The sequence below is a fragment of the Quercus suber genome, unplaced genomic scaffold, assembly GCF_002906115.3.
Source record: "Quercus suber isolate HL8 unplaced genomic scaffold, Cork oak 2.0 scaffold_361, whole genome shotgun sequence".
Lineage (NCBI taxonomy): Eukaryota > Viridiplantae > Streptophyta > Magnoliopsida > Fagales > Fagaceae > Quercus > Quercus suber.
The window spans coordinates 180,611-203,596 of record NW_027069813.1 but is presented as its reverse complement, the minus strand read 5'-3'; the positions used below and the strand labels follow the sequence as shown (position 1 = coordinate 203,596).

General features: G+C 36.3%; 1 protein-coding gene across 2 annotated transcripts; it reads right to left on the bottom strand.

Moving 5' to 3' along the window:
- LOC112010939 (nuclear pore complex protein NUP62) lies at positions 1 to 12,466 on the bottom strand. 2 transcript variants are annotated; one of them, XM_024043319.2, is made up of 9 exons: positions 11,219 to 12,439; positions 7,797 to 7,890; positions 6,990 to 7,068; positions 5,270 to 5,392; positions 4,971 to 5,048; positions 4,400 to 4,503; positions 1,370 to 1,457; positions 1,182 to 1,280; positions 1 to 416 (listed from the first exon to the last, which is right to left on the bottom strand). In XM_024043319.2, the coding sequence occupies exons 1-9, from the start codon at positions 12,345 to 12,347 to the stop codon at positions 324 to 326; spliced, it is 1,887 nt and encodes a 628-aa protein (XP_023899087.2). In that variant the 5' UTR covers positions 12,348 to 12,439; the 3' UTR covers positions 1 to 323. The 2 variants fall into 2 exon arrangements, with proteins under 2 accessions (XP_023899087.2, XP_023899086.2); XM_024043318.2 differs by lacking the exons at positions 1 to 416; positions 1,182 to 1,280; positions 1,370 to 1,457; ... (3 more) ...; positions 6,990 to 7,068; positions 7,797 to 7,890 and adding an exon at positions 9,005 to 10,277 and having other exon boundaries at positions 11,219 to 12,466.
- Between the last annotated feature and the right edge of the window lie 10,520 nt (positions 12,467 to 22,986).

The window sequence follows — 22,986 nt, the reverse complement described above, 5'->3', positions numbered from 1 at the left end:
TAATAAGCCCATGGCACCTGGCCACTTAAGGATGGATGCAAGCGTAATCACATCTTTCACCTGTGGATTCTATCAAGAGCATATTTATCAGATGGCTACAATCACCATGTACAACCTAATTTCACAGCTAGAGATTCTCAAAATGTTATTAAAGAGAATATCTATTCCTACAAAGGGAAAACATCGATAGACCCTACAAATGCATCTAATGCCTGAAAAACACAGGTATAACAAAACCTTTTCCTCAGCATTCATTTACTAATCCTGACTCAGTACAGGCCGATTTTGGAAAAAAAATTTGAGGTAGTTTACAATTCCAGATATCAGGACTTCCAGAACTTTGGACCCATCAGTTCACGATCTGCAGCAGAACCTTGGCTAGCAATTTTCTGAATACGTGAAGAAAATTCTTCGGCCTGAAGGCATTGAATCTGGTCAGTGCACTTGCAATATATTCCATATTCCATAGAGAATAATTATAAATGCACGTGAAAAATGGATGTATCCAGAAATCCAGATTTTTCATACATTCCCATCACTTTATGCTGGGGTTTATAAAATGTTCAAGTGGAAAGTAATATTTAAAGAAGAACAGTCACTCCTAACACAAAGAATTGCATGAGTACTACTATAAATGCACTGGGGAAAATTATGTTTCCTACAACATGAGCTATAGATACACAACAACGAAAAAAAAATGTTGCAGCTTGCAGAGTCTTTTTGGAAGAAGGGGGGTTATATGTGAAAAAATTAACATGTATATCTTAACCTTTTCAAAAAAATTCCAAAATAGGAACATGTAAATAACTGAATCTTATATATAAAAGAGCTAATCTACATTTTATGAAAGCCTTAACAAGTATTGAGATTTGTGAACAACTTATCTCCTTGTTTCTTAGCAAGATTTGATCTTAAGACCTGCCAACCCCCATGCCACTTACAACTTGTGCTAAAGCCCAAGGTTTTGTAAACGATAGACAAATCTTCCAACATTACAAGCTCGTTGAACAAGGTAATGGAAACCATAAATACTTGCACCAATAATTAGAAACAAGGATAAGCAACCCTTTAGCAATCTTTTTTATAAGTGCAATCTTTTTTCATTTCTACACATAATAATTACCAATCAAAACTAACAAGTGCAGCTACTGCCATGAGATAATACAACATAGGATACTAACCTTCTCATCAATCCACATTAAAGAACTTAATTGATTGTTTAAAATTCGGACAACTACATCTAAAGGTGTCATCCCATCAGCTGCCTCAAGTTCTCCTCCCTAAATGAAATGGTAAGGTAGGTATAAATTGTTTGCATCTTTAAGAAAAAAACTTGTCAAGAAGTGGAAACTTGATCTTAAGTATTTACCTGGTTGGCATTTAGGGTCTGAATAATTGATTTGATCTGTTCTGTCATCTGCTCTAATTCCCTCTCTATAAATTCAGACTGTTCATACCTGTATTCCACACCCAAAAAAATATATACAATGACATTGATATGTTAGAATGGGGACAGACAGAGAGATAGCAATATACACACAACCAGAATCCAGAAATTTTTTTCTTGGAAAATAAGCTTCTGCAGACATATAACCTTAAACCATCAACCTGAATCTAGCCTAATTATGAACTGTCAAGCAGGCAATGGCTGTGCTTTATGTGGGACAGCCTAGTCAATAGACTGAAAGCCCAATAAGGTATGCATATGTGTTGTGACAAAGAATGGATGCAATCAAACTAAAAGATTAAGATAAAGTATGGTAAGCCACGTGAATCTATCAGTTTTATATCAACCAAATCAACAAACATAGTATTTACATATACATGTATACACACATACAACCAGAATCCGGAAATTTTTTACAGAAAAATAGGCTTCTGCAGACATCTATCCATAAACCATCTGTAACACCCGCCTCATTTAAATTGAATTTATTTGCTTCTAAAGTGAAATTGATGAATTATTTAATTTATTTTGAAGGTGATGTTATTCTATATTAAGGTCACTACAAAGAAAATAAATAAAAGAAGATGTAACATGAGAGTTATTTTTGTGGATTATTCATATTTAGCTTTTAGTCTCCTTATTAGTTAAGGAAAAGGATAAGAGATTTCCTATTTGGATTAGGAGTTTAAGTGTTATTGGAATTCTTTAGAGTTTTAGCCTATCTAAACAACCTTAATATGAGTTTTAGTGGGAATTAAAGTCTTGGAAGCTTATTTAAGTTTTAGTGGGTCTTAAACTCTAGCCCAAGTAGGAGTGTTATAATATTCAAGTGTACTAATTGGAGTGTGATTGATGTTCTTAGACTGAATTGGATTGTTTTTTAGAGGCACACATAGTGGATCTTTTTAAGTCAGCCACGTGAAAGGGAGTTTCTTGTATTTATTTTGAGAGCAGCGGCTTACTATTTCCCTAATGGCTAAGTTTCACGAGGACGAAATTGTAGAGGTAATCATTTATACGTTGAACTTGATCATTCAATCTATTATAGCATGATAGGTAATATACTCAATCGACTATGGTGGATGATTGTTAGGGATTATCATAATGGGTCCATGTCCCATTGATTTAATTCAATTGTATTGTACGTTGGATGTTTCTTGGGTTTCTATAAACATGTTTGGCATGAACTGAGGGCTGTATCATATTGATTACCTGTTGGATTTGCAAGCCTTTGGTCTAACAAAGGTTGATACAAGTATTGGATTAAATTCTAATAGTCAATACATGCTATAGAATACAAGTCCTACGGTTAGAGATTTTATGGATACTATATATTTATTTTGGGTTAATATAATCTACAGGCATGTGATTTATTTGGAAGCCAACTTGTACTGGGAGAATTAAATAACATAGAGATTCACATATTCGGCTCATTATAATTGTTTACTAGGTATTGATATTGGAGTGCTAGATTAGCTATAGTTTCAGAATAAGTAGAGAGATATTAAATTTAAGAGTGAAATTTATATTTTGTTGCTGCCTTAGTGTATCCAATCTTATTGAGTCGTCTTGTACTTATTTTAGGTTCTAGTTGATATTGTTTCAGACAGTTGAGGTGAAGCTTGGTTTAACAGCTAGAGGTAAGTGGACTTCAGAACATGACGTCTCTCAAGACGTGTATATTTATATATATTTTTGGTAAAAATATATTTATATATATATATATACATATAATTGCAAAAGTGAAGTTTCCAAAAACTTATACCATTGTCAATGCTACTAAATACCTAAATTTTATTATTTCTTATATATTACTTTGAAACTGTATAAGTTAAGAATGACTCAAAACTATATTTTTGATAAAGTATTTGTTATATGATATATGATTGGTATTGACAATGATGTGTTAAAGAAAGAATGTTTTCAAATGGTTAGATAGACAGTCTGCAACCTTTGCCAACACAGGGTTAAGTGTTGGCCTTCGGCCGATGTAGTGTTATTGTGGTGTGGTGCAGTGTTATCGTTTGCTCTTTGGAGCCAGTGTTGCCTCTTTGAGGGTAGTGTTATTGTTCCCTATGGGAATCACCCACCAAGTGTTTAGCAGCTTATGTCATTGTCTGGCTAATATTTAATGTTTTCCATATCAAACTACTGTTATATTGTTATTGATCTTTATAAGTGGAAAATTTGTTTATCGTCATAATATATTGTTTCTACCTATTTAGTGTAATTTTTACTAACTAAAGTGATTATTATTTTATTTATTGATTTTAGCATTATAGTTAAGGGGTTTATTCTTGACAGTTTTACAAAGTATATTATATTACTGTTAAAACTATTTGTAAAGGTTTTTGAAAAGCTTATATTTTATCAATGATACTAATGTTTTGTTTTGGAAGACATCCTCATGTTATGTAGTCTCTTATTGGGCTTCTAGCTCACCCCCTTTCTCCACCCTTTCAGATTAGAGCAGTGGCATATCTTTTGGTGGTAGATCATTGGAGACATAGATTGACAACTTCTTTTGGAGCTATGTTAGTTGGTGAACTATTTTAATATTTCTTTTGGATAGTGAGTTTGACATTTGTGGAACTATTTGAGATTGTATTTGGAGACTTTATTGTTAAGATTTTTGTTTTTATGGTTTTCATAGGAAAGATTGAGATTATTTGAAGTATATTTGTGGATATTTTAATTACGCTCTGTTCCATCATATTAGTGCTGATTATTAATAAGACAGGTTATGCTTCTAAATCCTTGGTATGGGTTTGGGGTGTTACACCATCAACCTAAATCCAACTTAATTATAAACTATCAAGTAGGCATACGGGGATGCATATGGGTTGTGACAAAGAATGGATACAATCAAACTAAAAAGATTAAGATAAAGTATGGTAAGCCACATGAATCTATTAATTTTAATCCAACCAAATCAACAAACTTAGTACTTACATTGCATCTCTTGTGGATGCAGCTTCATCGTCAAGAAGCATTCCACGCTCGTCCTTGTAAATACGCTCAGCTTCTTCTTCCATACTTTGCAAAGCCTTGTCAACCTGAAAAGTAAAAATAAAATATATATATATATATATAAAGAAGAATACAAACAAAGAAAAATATATTTACTAAAGAATATCATGCAATTTTTTCCTATAATGTTTGGGTGCATGCAATAAAAATCACCATAGGAATAAAGCACAAGGACAAAGCTCTATCTTTTTAATCCGGATAGGGAGATTGTTAATATAGTACATGATATTAGAAATATGCATAAATATTTTGTTGCTTGATATTTTGTTGGAGATGTTTCACTATAAATATTTCTTTCTTTCTTCAGGGTTTTTTGAAACGGTACACAACAAAATATAAACAAGAAGAATTTTGATTGATGATGAGCAAAGAAAATATGCACAATTTTCATATGCAAACCTAGGCTCCTTCAATGAAAACACATTGTAATGTAATCAGACCGCTGAACAATGTTTTGACAAGAAGATATAGATTAAAAAACTCACTACAATACCTCTTGTTGATGAGTCTCGACCAACTCCAGTTGCCGCTCTAAGTTAGATTGTGTCTCAACAACTTTTGCCACTTCAATCTAAATTAAAAATTTATTCATTAGGCAAAACAGCAACAAGACACGAGTAGCTGTCAGTTATATAAAGGCACGGACACATTATCTCAGAGAAAATGTCAACTCTTTGGAATTTTTTTTTTTTTTTTTAATAAGTAAATAAACAAAATAACTATCTCAGGATGGCTCATAAAGGGTTATTATACATAATATAGAATAGATGGCTATATTGGAAAATAGATCACCTCAAGCCTAAGAAGAACATCGCGATTCTGCAAAATTCTTCGATCCCACTCAGCTATCGCATTAGCCTGCTTTCGGAATTTTCCAGTACGCTCTTGTAGTTCAGCATTCCACTCCTTAATGATCTTTAAATAAAATAAACAATTAGAGAGAGAGAGAGAGAGAGAGAGAGAGAGGGGGGGGGGAACAGGCAGAAATTTGAATCAAGTCAGAAGAATATGGCTATCGAGAATATTGGGGAATATGGTCTGATGATGAAAGAGAGACCCCACCTTTCTTCTTACAAAAATAAAAGTTGATTATGAATTTATGAAAACATCTAATGTGTAGGTAAGTTTTATGGCAAGAAGGGAGCAACTATTAAACAAGTTTTAAATTAGGCTGAATGAATTCAAGATTAATCTTCCCTTGTTTCTTCTTTTTACCACTTCTGCAATATCTATTCAAGGAGCTAGTTTCCTAATTCTGGAAGTTTCAAAAAATAAAGAAAGAAAAAAAGCACTATATAGTGAAACATCTCCACTGTCCTCTTGCAGGTGTACCGCCTGCCAAAACTATTTTTTAGAGGTACAGTTGTCCAAGACTCTACTTTTCATATGAAGTCAAATTAATATATAGGACAGATTTGGAAAACCTTTCTCATGTTCTTTTGGTCGCTTTATGATGGGAAAATTTGTGTTTAAGGGTTTGTCGAATGAATTAGGTTTGGGAAAGATAGGATTTAAAGAGGGAGCGGGGGCTTAATAGAGAACAAGCAGATTGCAGGAAAATTCTGGCAACAGCTCTGTTTGGAGTTTAGAGTATGATTTGAAGTGGTAATTGAAGGGTCATTCTTATGGAAAAAAACATGTGGGGTTTAGGCAATTAACAGGGTAAAAGAATTGGTGGCTCTGGGTTTGAAACAAGATAAGAAAAGGGGAGAATTGGTGACTGTTCACAGTACCATGAACAATACCATTCTACCAACAAAGAAGAGAAATAGGAAACACTTTAGGCACTCATGCATCCTATAACCAAATACTCAATATTTCGATAGCAAAATCTGAGTTATTTTTGTATTCACACATAGACTCTCATACTCTTCCTTAATATACTAAAACTAAGACTCCTACTTTGACTGAAAATGGCAAACTTAAACTCACAGAAAATAAGCCCAATACACTTAGAAACTCTAGTGGAATTATATACTCAACACAATAATCAAACTACCCTTAATTCACAAGTGTTGGAAAAACCTAGACACTTGCCCTCGTTAAAAAATAAATATCACTTATAGGGTTTGTTTGAGACCCGCTTATTTTGCTAAAACTGACAACTTTTTGCTAAAAGTACTGTAGATAAAAGTAAAAGTTAGCTAAAATAATACAATAGGACCCATGAATAGTATTAAAAAGTGCAGTAAGACTCATGAATAGTAACAAAAATAAGCTGAATAATAAAATAATTTGGCAAAATAATTTTTGCCAAACACATAAAATAAAAATAAAAATTAAAAATCATTCCCATCCTAAAGCACTTATGACTCAACCCATTAAACCACAAAAGTCTCACATAAATTGGTTATCACACAAGGGTCCCACACAACAAATACTATATATTACCAATATTGAGATATAGTTGCAAAAAGTGACTAATCTCTTTTTCCCTTGGCTGCATCATGCACTCGTAAAACTGTATTGCATAAAAGAAAAGATTTGAAAACAACTTTGTGAATTGATATACCTCTTCAACAGTCTTCCCTGTGATCTCAGACGGTAATTTTGGTGCAGTCACTACTGCAGTGCTGACGCTCGAAGTTGTACTACGGAACAAGAGAAGAGGATAAGTCAGCAAATCATATATCTAATGTTGAAAACCTTAATACACATTCAAATACTGCCATCTATGTTCTCAATAGTACAGAGTTCAAGAACCTACAAAAAATATAGAATGGTAAAGCATTATGATTTTCTAGCTTTATTTGTCTTCACTCCTTTAAAAGTAACATTATATGGAACGTAGAGAGCAAATAAACTACTAAAAGAGCATGATGTGAAATGACATGAACGGTAAATCTTAGCAGTTTAGCCACTGATTATATATACCTGATCTAAAAATTAAGAAGGTAATCTACCAAAAGTTTTCAAAATGACATATACTGAGAAAGTTCTGCTACAAAACATTTCACAAGAAAAGACAAGTAAACTGTAAATTTAGAAAATTTGATTTTACAAGTTTTCCCTTAATTAATTGTTTAGTTTGCAAGATTTGTAGGAAAATAGTTTAAATTTTCCCATGATGCATAATCATGTTTAAAAAGCCATATGAGACTTGAGCGAAATTATTTCCTATAGGAAAGTAGCTAGTGGTGTAACCAACACATTTTCCTGACAACCAAATGCACAGAAAGTAAAGGAAATTGTTTTATCTTCCTTTCCTTTCCTTTTTCTTCTCAATAAATTGAACCTAACTAAAATACAAACTGGTAAACTTGGATACTAGCAAAAGAGTGAACACACAATGTTAGCTACCAAGATTAAGCATACAGACCCACTACTGGAAGCCACAATAAGAGATGATGATGGCTGAGTTGCAGTAGTACTGGAACTGGAAGTTGTTGCAACTGCAGAAGTTGAAGGGACACCTGCAGAATCAATTTGCTCAATCAAATGATATGGAAACATCAGACACAAGTAACTGCAATTTGATCAAGGCACCTCAGCATTTACACATCAAAATAAGTGATTACTGAAAGAGAACATCACTAGTACCTTAAGAACCTAGAACACAGATAAAGGAACACGCAGATGCATAGAAAGGTGACAAACCATACAGAAGTTTTGGTAAGACCATCACTGATGAAGTGAAGAACAATCATCATGGAGGAGACACCATTTATGCTTTGCTAGGCAAGATAAAGCCTAAGACCTAACCCAACTCCATCTACCCCTTTACTGCCTAAGGCAAGGCCTAGGGTGCAGGAAACAATGATATCAGATACATGGGGATAAAATGACAACAGAATTTATAAGATTACCATGGGCACGGGTGTATGGCATCACTTACTCATATCCCTTTTCCCCTTGGCTTAAAAAAACCTCAAAAATGAAATCCACAAAGGAAGTTTTGGTCCTTTTGGAGATAAAAGTTCAGGTCCCTCACCTCTAATTGCCAGGGCAGTGAATTCAATCAGAGCCCTAAGGGTTTCCCAAGGTCAAAGCAGCTGGCTCTAGGACTAAATAAGCTGGAAATGTCAACCCCAACATCATACTGGTTTACAGATCATCCAATGAGGATGCAACAAAAAGGGTCATCAAACCAAAAGAATAGGTGCTCAAAGCAAACCTTCACATCAGATTTTAATGTTCACCCCATGTCTGCACCCAAGTGGAAGGATCTTCAACCATGGGGCAAGCTCTTTGGCAGTGACCATATCCAAATTAGATTGTGCATATCACACAGAATTGAAGGTTAACTAAAGTAATTCATGACATGCCTCTTTTCATTGTCAGGAACTTAAATCTCATAATTTTATTAAAGACTTCTACTCTCTATAATGAATTACCTTCTCCCTCAATTCCTTACAGGAACTTTTTTTTTAATTAGGAAGTTGCAAATGCACCCAATGGGTCTTGAACCCACTACCTCACCCTCTACCTAGTACTTATAAGGGAGGAGGTGCCACAGACTTGAGTGAGAGCTCATTGGCATTTTTTATGTAAACTATTCATTATAATATTAGCAAATAAACACCACAATGAAAATAAAGAAGAAAAATAATAGAGACCAAGAGGAAACTGTGTAGAATATCCATTTTTATATTCCACAAAACCATCACTCCCCCCTGACTAGAAGAAACTAAGTACAATTTACAATTCTATTATCCATATAAAAATCACAGTAGCCCTTCAGCAAGGGTACGCCCCAAAATGCCATTTCGTTCATTTTGAGCTTTGATGGCAATAACCTCCCTTGCCAAAACCACACGTTGCTGCTCCATATCCACCAAAGATTTCTTTGTAGCCTCTATTCGTTTGTCCAACTCCTCCAACTCCATACAATATTCCTGGCATTTAATAGAGGCAATAACTTCATCCACCCTTTGCTTTAACCATTTCACGTTGAACCCAGCAGCAAGCACATCAGCTACCTTTGCCTCTATGAGTTCAATTTCATGTGAACTAACTGTGTCCAAGGTAAGGTTGGAAAGTCGATACACAGCATCAGCCATCAATTCAAGAAAAGCCAACTTGGCATCCATACTCCTGAACGAGCTCCCCATGGTTATGTCACCATATTTGTACAAAATACTTTTGATAATTGGGCCGTTATGAGGAGAGAGGACATGCTTATCCACTTCTACACATAGAGATGATAAAGGGGAAGGTTTGTCACCATATTTGTACAAAATACTTTTGATGATTGGGCCTTTATGAGGAGAGCAGACATGGCTATCCATTTCTACACATAGAGAAGTCTGCATCCCAAGTCCACTATCACTTGCTTCATCTACCTTGAAAGCCTTAGAAGCTGAAGTATCCAAATCATTCTTAGCCTCCATCTCCACAGGACTGAGTACCTCCTTATAGACTCCTTTAACCTCCTTACCCAGCAACATCACGCTTTCATTGCCTATAACAGACAATTCTGCTTTTAAAATTACTGGGGTGACCACAGTAGCCTTTGCAATCTGTGACATTGATGAAATAGCAGAAGATGCAATTGTTGGAAAGGAAACCACATTGCCTGCAACAGAATCCATAGCTAATGCTTCCAAAGACTCTAAGCCCTCTTGAAAACCTGCCACTTTCATCTCCACAACCTCCATTATCTCATCATGATCCGTCTCCACTCTTGAGACCACCTCTTGCTTGGCTTCCTCTACAGTAACAGCATTTGGAAGCATTGGCTTCCTCACCATCCCATCTTCCAGCTGCTCACCCTCAACCCCATCCCCTCTATCACCCACACAATTCTTGAATAGCTTAGCAGAACATGCAACACAACTTTCACCCGAAAAAAAAGGGCATCCTGAAATGCATCAAAGAGTAACCTTTATCTCAATTTGACCAACAAATTGAGGAGGTTCTATACTCTAGAATCTAATCCAATAGCAACAAACAAAGTAGCTCCCATAAATGTTGTTAAAAGCGAGCTTAGGGGTGCAAGCGCAAAGCCTCAAGGTCTAAGTGCTTCACTTGGTCAAAGCAAAGCTCATTTAATGAAGTGCAACTAAGGCATGCTTTTTCGGTGCTTTATTAAGAAGCACAAAGTCCATCCAGGCATGCCTTTTTTTTTTTTCCTAAACAATACATGAATCATTAAAATTAATTGCTCGATCTTGAAGAAAATAACAAGGAACAGTGATTTATTATAAAAGCACTATTCTTAAGGTGTTGTATTACACAAATCTACATGTCAACAAACAAGTAAAATTTACTATTCTTGTGCCTTTTTAGCTTCTTTTGAACCATCCATTTTATTTTATTATAGCTATCACAGTCATGTATTTTTATAAGCACTCAAAGATCATATCAAAAGTTTTGTTTAAACTTTCTATGACTAGAATATTATCATATTTTTCATTGATAATTGTTTTCAAATTTACTAAACAAAATTTTAAAGAAATTTAGTGCAATTGCACTATTTATTTTAGTTCACAGGCACCATATATATTATTATCTTGGTTTTTTACTTTAAAAAAAAAAAATTATTATTTTAGTTCTTAGGCATGTGTGCTTAAATACGCTTGAAGCTTTTATCAACACTCATTCATCACAACGAATACCGATTCAAGCACCAAATACCAGTAACTCTAAATGTACCATGTGAACTTCAAAGTTGAAATCCCTAAACGTAATCTATTTCCAAATTCGCTAAAACATAATCAAGCATAAACAAACACACAGCCATTGACATAAACACTATAACCAAAAATCTCAAACGCAATAAGCAAAATTCAGCAAACTCACTGAAAACAGGTGCAGTAGTGGTGGATTGAGCTTGCGAGGACGATGCAGGCGTCGACAGCTTGCTGAAGTTAAAACCAGTAGTCCCCAACGAAGGAGTCGTGCTCGCGGCACTGGTAACACCAAAACCTGTAAAAGAACTCGTAGTAGAGCTCGAAGAAGAAGCAGCTGCAGAGCTGGCCGGTACAGATATTGAAGGAGCTGTTGAAGCCGAAGATGGAGTAAAACCAAACGAAGGCACAGAAAACGAAGGCTGTGATGTTGTAGTTGTAGTAGCAGTAGAAGCAGCCGGAGTTGAAGCGGTCGTGGTCGTGATCGTCGAAAACAATGGCGCTGCCGCGGAGCTAGGCTTTGCTGCGGATGTGGTCGAAACCGAGGCGGCGGAGGAAGGTGTTAGGAATGAGAAAGGCGTTGTTGTTGCTGTTGATGGAGATGGAGTTGGTTTTGAAAAAGCTGAAGCGGTTGAGAATGAGAGTCCGGAGGAAGATGCGGTTGAGTTTGGAGCGAACGAGAACGAAGGAGCGGTTGTTGAAACTGAAGAAGAAGAAGAAGATGGACCGCCGAAGAGATTTGAAGAGGCGGAGAGGAATGGGGATGAGGTTGAACTCGTTGTGGATAGCGATGTGGCGAACGGGGATAGAGATGGAGTTGATCCAAACAGGGGGGAAGTGGTGGTGACGCCGGCTGTTGAAGATCCGAAGAGAGGTGAAGCGGCGGAAGGAGTTGTGGTTGCGGACGGCGTCGTTCCGAAGAGAGGTGAAGTGGTGGTTGTGGCAGTTGAGGCGGTTAGGAATGGGGATGATGAGGTGGTGGACGCGGCGGGGGGAGTGGAGGCGGAATTGAAGGGGAAAGAGAAAGAAGGGGTGGAGGATCCGAATCCGAGAGAGGCGGGTGGTGCGGAGGAGATAGGGTTTGCGGCGGTGGTTGTGGTGGTGGAGGAGGAGGAGGCGAAGGAGAAGGGTGAGGTGGAGGATCCGAATGGGGAGGCGGAGGTTCCGAATGAGAAGGCGGAGGCGGTGGCAGTGGTGGGGGTGGTGCTGGGTAGGTTTGAGAAGGAGAAGGGTGAAGGTGTGGATTGTGAGGAGGTGGTGGTGGTGGTGGAAACGGAGGATCCGAATGCGAAACCCGACATGGTTACTCCCTCACTAGCTCGCTCTCTCTCCCTTGCTCTGGGTTTGGGCGAGTGATTTTGATTTTGGGGTTTTGAAAAAATAGAAATGAGGGTTTTTGCGGTTTTTGGTTTTGGTTTTGGGAGGCTAAAATGGTAATTTGCCATCCCTCCGAAGGAGGGAAAAAGTTTTTGTGAGGTCCACTATGTATAGTATATTTCCTCTCTCTTAGTTTTTAATATTTAAATCAAAATACTTTTTCTTTTTCTTTTCCCATTTCTTCCATTATCTTAGGAAAACCATAGCATTTCAGCACAAACCGCTAGATTTCTTGTATTTCCTTCGTCCATATAATCGAAACTAGACAAATACTAATACACCTTGGCCTTTTTTTATAGTAATGTTGTATGTGATACAAACATGTATGGTTGCTTCTATTAACGATGGTAAATTATGAGATAAATATTAGTGATTTATAGTTGTGAAGGGATTCTTGTACCCTTCCAAAGATCAAGTGATACAAGTTTAATAACTATTAATTTTGTTTGTACATCCAATCAACAAGGAGTCACATTTATAAATTCATTTGATCTTTTATAGGCGTAAACGCACTTTTGTCTTTACATTTTGCGTCAATTTATATTTTGGTCCCTACTTTTTTATTTTACCGTTTTTAGTCTCTAAAATGAAAAACGCATTCCATTTTGGTCTTTACTGTCATCTTACTAACGGAAATTGTTGATGTGGCAAACGGAGTGCACTGTTGGCACAGTAAATGTTGATATGGCCATTAAAATAATATTAAAAAAATTATTTAGTATTTAAAATAATGCAACATCAGCATTTTAAATATTAAAAAAAGCCACATCAAAAAAACAATTAAAACAAATTTCTAAACTTATGATTTTAAAAAATAAAATAATTAAATCAAATATTCTTTTCTTTGCATTATGTTTTTGATCATGTTCTTCATCAGAGTTCTTCAACAATAAAAGATGAAAAAAGTCCTTTCAACAGAGCCAACCCAAATCATCAATTTCCTTCCACTAGAGATTGCCACTAATCTAAGAGAGAAACATCAATATGAGAGAGAAAAAGAAAAAGAAACAAAGATAGAGACTTGTACTTGAAGATGAGTCAATGATGATTTGGGTTTTGTGTTTTGTGCGTTGGAGGGATTTGAAAAAGAAAAAATTGAGGGGTTTGATAGGTTATGGGTTTCAAAAAGAAAAAAGAAAAGAAACAAAGAAAAAAGAAACACATTTTCGTGTTTCTTTTTTCTTTGTTTCTTTTTTCTTTTTTAGTTTTGAAACCCATAACCTATCAAACCTCTCAATTTTTTCTTTTTCAAATCCCTCCAACGCACAAAACACAAAACCCAAATCATCGTTGGCTCTTTTTCAAATACAAGTCTCTATCTTTGTTTCCTTTTCTTTTTCTCTCTCATATCAGTGTCTCTCTCTTAGATCAATGGAGATCTCTGGTGGAAGATTCTGATGGTGGGTTGTGATTTTTGTTGATCTAGGTTTGTGGGTTTGTGACAAATTTGATTTTGTGTTTCCATAGCTGAAGACCCAAGACCCATGGTCAAAACCCATGGCTAATTGATCTTATGCTCTCTCTCTCTCTCTCTCTCTCTCTCTCTAAACCAAGATCGGTAGTGGCTGGGTGGGTCATTGTGATTTAATCCGACTAGATCTGAAATTGATGAGGATTGAGTTGTGTTTTGGTATATTTTATTGATGAGAATCGACTTTGGGTTTTGGTGTTTTTGGTGGTGAAGTTAGATGAAAGGGCTCAGATTGGTGTGGAGGTGGCGATGGAAGTGGAGAGAAGGGCTCATATCAGTGGAGATCAACTGTGAAGGTGGAGAGAAAGAGTTGAATTGGTTGGGTTCGATGGCTGGGCCAGATCAATGGAGGTGGAGATCATGGTGGCTGGGTCAAATCGGTGGTGTTGGTTGGGTTTTCTGGGTTTGCAGGTGGTTGGGTTTTTTGGGTTCACAAGTGGTGGGGTTGTGTTTGGTTGCCTAGAAAATGTTTAGTAAAATGTTATCTGTTCATATGAGTTTTGATGTGTTTGAACATGAGAGAGAGAGGTACATTGTTGATGTTCAGGATTTGGGTTCTTATATTCTCCCCCCACCCCCAACCAAACTAATGATTTTTTTTTTAATTTAATTAGATTTTAATGTTTGTTTTTAATTAATTTTTTTTCAAAATTTTTTAAAAAAAAATTAAAATGCTAGTTTCAAAAAAAAAATATATATTAAAATGCTGACAAGGTATTTAAAAAATGTAAAATTATTTTTTTTAAAGGTCAAGTCAGCGTTTAATGTACCAGCGGTGCATTCAATTTGTCACATAAGCAATTTTCGTTAGTGGGCTAATGATTAGGACCAAAATAATCCATGTTTTTCATTTTGAGGACTAAAAGCAGTAAAATAGAAAAGTAGGGACTAAAATAGAAATGGGCCAAAATGTAGAGACAAAAAGTGCATTTACACCTCTTTTATATGGACCAAAATAATATGGAAGTGGATTTTTTTCCCCAAATGCTTTGGAAGGAAATCAACATTTTGCGCTTTGTTGCTTCTATATACATATTTTTTTAATGGTCACATCAGCGTTTAATGTACCAGCGGTGCATTCAGTTTGCCACATAAACAATTTCCATTAGTGGGCTAATGATTAGGACCAAAATAATCCACGTTTTTCATTTTGAGGACTAAAAGTAGTAAAATAGAAAAGTATGGACCAAAATAGAAATGGGGCCAAAATGTAGAGATCAAAAGTGCATTTACGCATTTTAAATGGATCCAAATTAATATGGAAGTGGATTTTTTCCCCAAATGCTTTGGAAGGAAATCAACATTTTGCGCTTTGTTGCTTCTATTAACAATAGTATCAATTTCAAATTAGTAATAGCAATGAAGTAAGGATTATATTAGATGGTTAATTATGTGACACAAACATAACCAACAATGTAAACACACGTGTGTTTATGTATATCAACACGTTCAAACATAAACATAAATATAAATATATACAATGCATATGCATATATAAATGCACAGAGTAAAAAGCTAAATTCAACGACTAATAATTTATTAAACTTCAAAAAAAATAAATTAATAAGTTAATTGATTGTGTAAAAAATTTTAAAAAAATAAATAAAATTAATACATTTGAAAAGTTATCTTGACTTTTTAGTGGAGTTTATGGTGTGCTTTTGTATTATAACTCCATTTTCTCTCCCTTGTTGTGTGTGTGTTTCGGGGGGAAAAAAAAAGTGGTAATTGGATTTTTTTTTTTTAATCATTAATTTGAAACAAAGCTTCATATTTACCCTATTTTTCCACTAACTTTACTATCATTTTCCCCTCTAACTTTAATACTATAAAGGTTTAATGGTGAATCAGTGTAAAAGGTCAATATTTTTGCCAATAAACTTTGGACTTTCTTTACATAATACTAGCATTTATAATTTTCACATTATTACTTCCTCAAATAGGGATTGCAACAAACATTTATGATATTGTTTTGAATAATTTTCCATATAACACCTCCAAAAGTATTATTTGTTATTCGAAAAAACAAAATCCAAGATCAACAAACCAAGTGAGTCAAAATGATTTTGTGCAAAATGTTTCACTACATTGGGACCACTACATTGGGACCAATGCATGAAAATTTCAAAAGTTGGTTATTCCTAGGAGTGACATGTTTTTATTAATATCGTTGACATTTTCATTAGTACTTGCTCTCCAAAAACTTGTGTGTGTATATATATATATATATATATATTATTTGCTTACAATAGATACTGTCCTAGTAGGATTAGAGAGTACATGTCCAATTATGTATTTGAAAAGTATTTCTAAAGTATAGTTTTATTTATGTTTTATATATTTGATTTATAATTTTCTTCCTTATTTGTCATTTTTCTCACTAACTTTACAAGTATGAATGTTAATAGTGTATTAGTGTCAAAGGTCAATGTTTTAGTTCAAAAATGTTTTTTTTTTCTTTATATAACCATCATTAATTAAACACTCCCACATTGTTAATTATCCTAATAGGTGTTACACCAAACTTTAATGAGTATATAATATCTAGTTGTTAGTGTGAATAGAAAGATAGGCAACCACGAATGTTGTAAAATTGTCTCTCCATGTCCCTGCTAGATCTAATTAGGAAGTATTCAAGCTATGAAGATAAAAATGTCTTGCACTAAAAACCTAATGTTAAGGTTAGGATTCTTGTACCCTTTCAAAATCATGTAATACATATTCTATACCTCCTAACTTTGCTTCTATTAACAGTGGTATCAAGATTTAATCAATCACAAGGAGTGAAGATTTGACTCTAGATGGTAAATTATGTGATACAAACATAAAAAATTCACATTCAATAAAAAAATATTAAGCTACAACTAATTTTGTAGTTAAATTTCTTATTTACAAGTCTAAATGGAAGATGTACCACCAAAGATTGCAGATGTACTTCAGGTTAATTTTCACAACCATAGTTAATAAAGCTTTTGGTATTGATTCTCAAAATATATAAATAAATAAATTAAATTAAATTAAAAAATTGTAGCTAAACTTTATTCTAATTTTATTGAAAGGAGGTGACCATTTGCCTTCAACCTTCTGAGCTGGCTCCGTGGGAACCACATGTGCTGCATGATATTCATCAAGACGTGTGGTGCTTTTTTATTTGAATACGAATCTCTAAGGTTAGGTAATTTGTAATAGTAGATTACTTTTTAAAAGTTATCTGGTTGACTATGACATTCAATGCCTGATTTGATTTAATTTGATTGTTAATTTTCCTATTTAATAGAAGCTAAGTTAATTTGAATTTAATTGTGTTTTCTTTGTGCTTTGCCAATATGTTGTTGTGTGTATTTTATTTAATGCAAACAAATGCAAGATTAAGATAGGAGTCCCTTAATAATTTTCTTATTTAAAAATGGAGTAATACTACATGTATAAATTATTTTTACAATATTTTTACAAAATGTTGATGCGGAAATTTTTTGCTAATTCTCAATTAGGCTCACCACTAATATCACTTTTTTACTTACCAATAACCATTTACCGCATCAGTTTTTCGTAAAAAATTTTATAAAATAATTTTTCTGTATCATTGCTCTTAAAAATGGTCTAACAAAATTAATGGAGGCCAAGCAGCTCAATTGGGCAGGCTTTGGTGCCTAACTTCTTCCTTAGTTCATTCACTAACTCTGAACTCATAGTATGGTTTTTTAGACCTCTAAATAGGGGGTCCAAACTCCAAAGGACCAAATTTGTTCTCATAGCTAAACCAAGTGACAACTCTCAATTTTATGGCCAGACCAACTTAGCTAGTGGCGTACTCCTAGATCCATGTATAGGATGGGCCTACACCAAGTAAGGGTGTGCATGGCTCGGGTTGGGTCGGGTTAAGGGGATTTTTTGACCCAACCCACCATGGTGGGTCAAAAAAATTCAACCAAACCCAACCCATCATATAAGTCCAACCCAACCCACTTAGGTCAGGTTGGGTCAGGTTGGACCCAGGGATTGGACAAATTTTTAATTATTATTATTAAATTGAGTAGAAAAAAATATAAATATAAATAAAAAATATTAAAAAAACCTAAAGATTAGTATCAATGTGACTCCTTAAAGGCAAACAACACTAATGACTAAACAACAATAGTAATTTACTAGGGTTTGTGTGAACTAATTGGCTTTTATATAGGATAGGAAGAGCTAGTTATTTTTAAAAATTTATTAATTATATAATATATATTAAATATATGGGTGGGTCAGGTTGGGTTTGGCGGGTTTGAAATTTTATTGATGCGCTTCGGGCCACTTCGTCCAGCTTCTGCATTTTGATCTTATGGGACCTGAACAAACTCTACACAATTAAAGTTGCTTACCAATTGGTTCGTCAACTTGAGATATTTTTGCATTCTTGTCTCCTTTGCTTTGAAATCTCCCTTGACTTGCCTTACGACGAGCTGTGAATCACTCCTTAGCGAACGTTTTTAGCTCCAAGTGCCTGAGCTATCCTCAACCCTGTCAGTATAGCCTTGTACTCTACTTCGTTGTTGGTTATGGGGAATTTGAGTTGGACTCCATACTTAAAATATCCCCCTTAGGGGAAACGATGACGACACCTGCTCCGCCTCTCTTCTGTGTGGATGATCTGTCCGTATGGATCATCCAAAGTTCTTCCTAGTTGTCTTCATGTTTAGGGGAGGTGAATTCTACTATGAAATCCGTAAGCACCTGGGCTGTTATGGCTGTTCGGGGTCGATATTCTATATCGAATTGACTAAGCTCGATGGCCCATTGTATGATTCGTCCAATAGCCTCAAGTTTATTCATTGTTTTCTTAATTGGTTAATCTGTCATTACTACGATCGGTTTAGCCTGAAAGTATGGACGAAGCTTTCTAGAGGCCACTATTAGGGCAAAGGTAATCTTCTCAATCCGCAGTATCGAGCTTCAGCTCCTTGGAAGGCTTGGCTAATGTAATACACTGGACGCTGTATCTTATTTTCTTCCCTGATCAAGGTTGCACTCACCGCAGTTGTGGACACGACTAAGTACAGGAACAGTTCTTCTCCTTCCTGGACGAACTTAAGAGTAGGGGGTTGCTCAAGTAGCGCTTCAACTCTTGGAATGTTGCTTCGCATTTGTCCGTCCAGACGAAAGCCTGCTTCAAGGTCTTGAAGAAAGGATGCATTTCTCCGTCGCTTTTGAGACGAACCTGTTGAGGGCTGCCACCCTTCCTGTTAGGGATTGCATTTCTTTGACTGTCTTTGGGGGGACATCTCGAGGATGGCTTTCACCTTTTTGGATTTGCTTCTATTCCTTTTGTGACACCATGAAGTCGAGGATTTTCCAAAGGAGACTCCAAAGGCACATTTGGACGGGTTTAGCTTCATACTGTATTGTCTGAGTGTGTTAAACGTCTCTTGAAGACCGTCTAGATGATTTTCCTCTTCTCTGGTTTTGTTCCTCCCAATTTGTTTGCTGAACATCTAGTTTACCAATCTCTAGTACATGGCCCCTGCGTTCTTCGGACTGAAATTCATAACCCTATAACAATAGAGTCTCTGACTAGTGATAAATGCGGTCTTCTCTTAACCTCCTTTGCCATCTGTATTTGGTTGTATTTGGAGAAAGCATCCATAAAGGTCAGAAGCTTGTGCTTGGTTGTTGAATCCACAAGCTGGTCAATTATGGGTAAAAGAAGCTGTCCTTTGGGCAGGCGCTATTCAAATCCGTGAAGTCAATGCACGTTCTCCATTTTCTGTTTGCTTTTTTTACCATGACAATGTTGGCCAACCACTCGGGATAGTATACTTCTTTGATAAAGTTAGCGGCGAGTAGTTTATTTACCTCGTCCATGATTGCTTTGTTCCGTTCTGGAGCGAAAACTCTCCTTCTCTGCTGGACGGGTTTCTTCTTAAGATCTTTGTTCAGGCGATGCTGAATGATCTCTTTCTTCGTCTGGGGGCTTAATCTCATCCCTACTTAGATTGTTTTTGTTGGATTTCCCTCGACTAACTCTATGGTCTCTAGTTTTTCGCCAATCTCTAGTGTTTTTTCTTCAATTATTCATGTGTGGTTCTCTTTTGATGCTAGGATGGCCTAATAACATTCTCGCGCCAGCACATGATCTCCTTTTATTTCACCAATTCCCTGTTCTATTGGAAACTTCACCTTCAGGCAATACGTGGAAGTGGCTGCTTTCTAACGATTAAAAGCAGGCCTTCCCATAATTACATTGTAGGACGAAAGTGAGTCTACTACCAAAAAGTTATGTTTATTGGTTACTTGGAGGGGGTACGAGCCAACCGTGATCGTCAACGTTACTACTCCCCGGGAGTACACCTTGTCTCCACTGAAACTGACAAGGGGGATTCAAATGAACAAAATCTCTTCGAGTCCACTTTTAACTGCTAGAAGGCAGACAGGTAAATGATATCTACCGAGCTCCCATTGTCTACCAAAACCCTTCTGGTATTGAATCCTTCAATCATGAGAATTATGACCAACGGGTCATCATGAGGCTATTTCACCCCTCTGGCATCTTCTTTTGAGAATGACATATCTTGGTCTATTTGTCTTTGCTTTAGAGGAGGAATGCTATGAACACTGTTCACTTGCCTCTGGTATGACTTCCTAAGGGACTTGAATGACCCTCTTGTAGACGAACCTCCTGTGATGGTCTTTATTTCCCCTATAGCACTTTGTGGATGAAAAGGCATGTGGTCCTCGTCCCTCTGAGAGCCTTCATGTTGACCTTTGTTACCATCCCTGAATCTGTTGGAATCTCCCTTCTTCACAAACTTTTGTAGCTTCCCTTTTTGTATAAGCTATTTTATCTACTCCTTCAAGTCTCTATAGTCCTCTGTATAATGCTTGTGATCTTTGTGAAAACTACAATATTTCTTCTTGTCGTGCACATTGGGTGACAAATGCAATGGCCTAGGCCATTTAAGATAATGTTCGTCTTTGATTTGCGCCAAAATATGGTCAACAGGCATCACCAAAGGTATGAACTTCATTGCATGAGGGTTTTTGTCATCTCTTCGTCTGCCCCCTTCCACACTCTGTCGATCTGCTCGATCCCTTTTTTGCCCTCTTCAGTCGTCTTCTTTTTCTTTTTTCTTCTCCTTGGGTTTCTCTACCCCTTCTATTACTGCCAAGGCATCCTCAGCATTCATGTACTTCTACACCTTCAAGAGCATTTCTGCCATCGTCTTAGGGGATTCTTCACCAGGGAGACCACAAATTCTCTGGACTTCAATCCAGCCTTAAAGGCTGTTAGTTATACTTTATCATCTGCCTCGTTTACCTCCAAAGTTCCTCGGGTGAAACGTGTTACATATGATCTCAAGGTTTCCTTCTCTCTCTGCCTGATGGTAAACAAATGGTCAGTTAGCCTTTTTGGATGCTGCCCGCCGATGAAGTAATGAAGGAAGGAACTACCTAGCTGCTCGAAGTTATCAATGGACGATGTAGGTAGTTTAGTGAACCACTCCCTGGCTGCCCCTTTGAGGGTAGTGGGGAAAGAGCGACATAGTATCTTGTCAGGGGGTTGCTTAAGACCCAAAGTCGTCTTGAAAGTGTTAAGGTGATCCAAAGGATCCTTCAATCCATCAAATGGCTTGAGCTGGGGTAGACGAAACTTTGAGGGTACTAGGCATTCCAGGACCGCTAGGGTGAAGGTGAGTCTGTCTTCTTGATCATTCTGTCCAGACTTCGGTCTATTTTTTCTTTTATTGCGTTTCTTAGCTCGTCCATCTCTCTCCTCATTTCCCTAAGAAGATCTGAGTTTGCTCCTTTTGGAGTGCCTGGTCGTTTTCTACAGCTGTCTCCATCATCGTCTCGGTTGGTCTCCAAGTGATTGTCTTCTTGTTGCAGTCGCTGCCTCATCTCTTGGTTCTACCTAGTAAGTTCCTCCACAGTAGCTGTGAGCGACTGAATTTGTAGAGCTAATGCTGCAGGATCTTGGTTAGCGTTGTATTCTATCTGGACCTATGATTTGAATGGAACTATGCTTTCGAACCTAGGTACGTAGAAAATCCTCCCCACAGACAACGCCAAATTGATGAGGTTGAAATTTTCAGTCAAAATAATCGTCCAAGTGGAAAGCCGTCCTCAGCCAACAAGACCCTGCAATAGTAATTGAGGAATGGAAGGAATGTAGGTCACTGATGTGGTGCTGGCCATAGAACCTCCGATGGTAAAGTTAGAACGACTATAAGAGAGAAAGATTTAGTAGTATGAGAGATTATTGGCTAGAGTTTGTGTGTACCTTTCAAGGGTTTTGGGATGCTGGTATATATATGATTGCGTCTTACTTCTAGCCGTTGGAGGCGTTTTTAATGGTGGTTTCAAAGGGGCATCTGTAACGCCCTTATGAGGTGTTAATAACAAGATTCTTTTCTCCAAATGTACAAAGACTCATAATTGCCACGTAACGCTTCTCTACTAATTGTGAGAGGATGATCTTATCTCTGTCTGGCTGGGCACTAAGATGACAGAGATTGGCGTTACCCTCGTCCAATCTCTCTTTTTGTGGACAAGGGTATTATTGGCCTATCATATATTGTGTATATAAAATTAACAACTTTCGCATATGTATCTTTGCAAGATAATTTTTAAGGGAACTTATCATCTTTTAAGCTCTAATAAGAATATAAAAGCCGTCTAGTTTGATATTAAAAATGTAAAAAAATGAATTTGTGAAAACAAAAACTACCTTGTTTCTATAATTACTAGATCGATTAACAAATTCTATTAGTTTTTATGAGCATCATTGGACTAACTCAAACATTTTTGGGGGTGGGGGGGTGGGGGCAAATTCTATTCTTGTAGCTAAATATTTAAAGTTTTTAGTACATACACATAATATAAAAGCATTTTTTAAAATTTGGGGTGGGGGGGGGGGGGCAATTACTATAGCTTCGTCTCTGACATACATATAATATAAAAGCATTTTTTAAAATTTGGGGGGGGGGGAGGGGGGGCATTACTATAGCTTCATCTCTGACCTTATCATTACCTCAATCGAAGGGTGGTCAAAATAACAAATTATTCTTTATTTTGAGCTACTTCTTGGACAATTGATCTTGAATTAATGTTGA

Bases quoted from the DNA above. Each gene is read 5' to 3' on its own strand.
- LOC112010939 (XM_024043318.2), bottom strand. From the start codon at position 12,347: ATGTCGGGTTTCGCATTCGGATCCTCCGTTTCCACCACCACCACCACC. The intron at 10,278-11,218 runs GTGAGTTTGCTG...GATGCATTTCAG, and splicing joins CACTACTGCACCTGTTTTCA to GATGCCCTTTTTTTTCGGGT.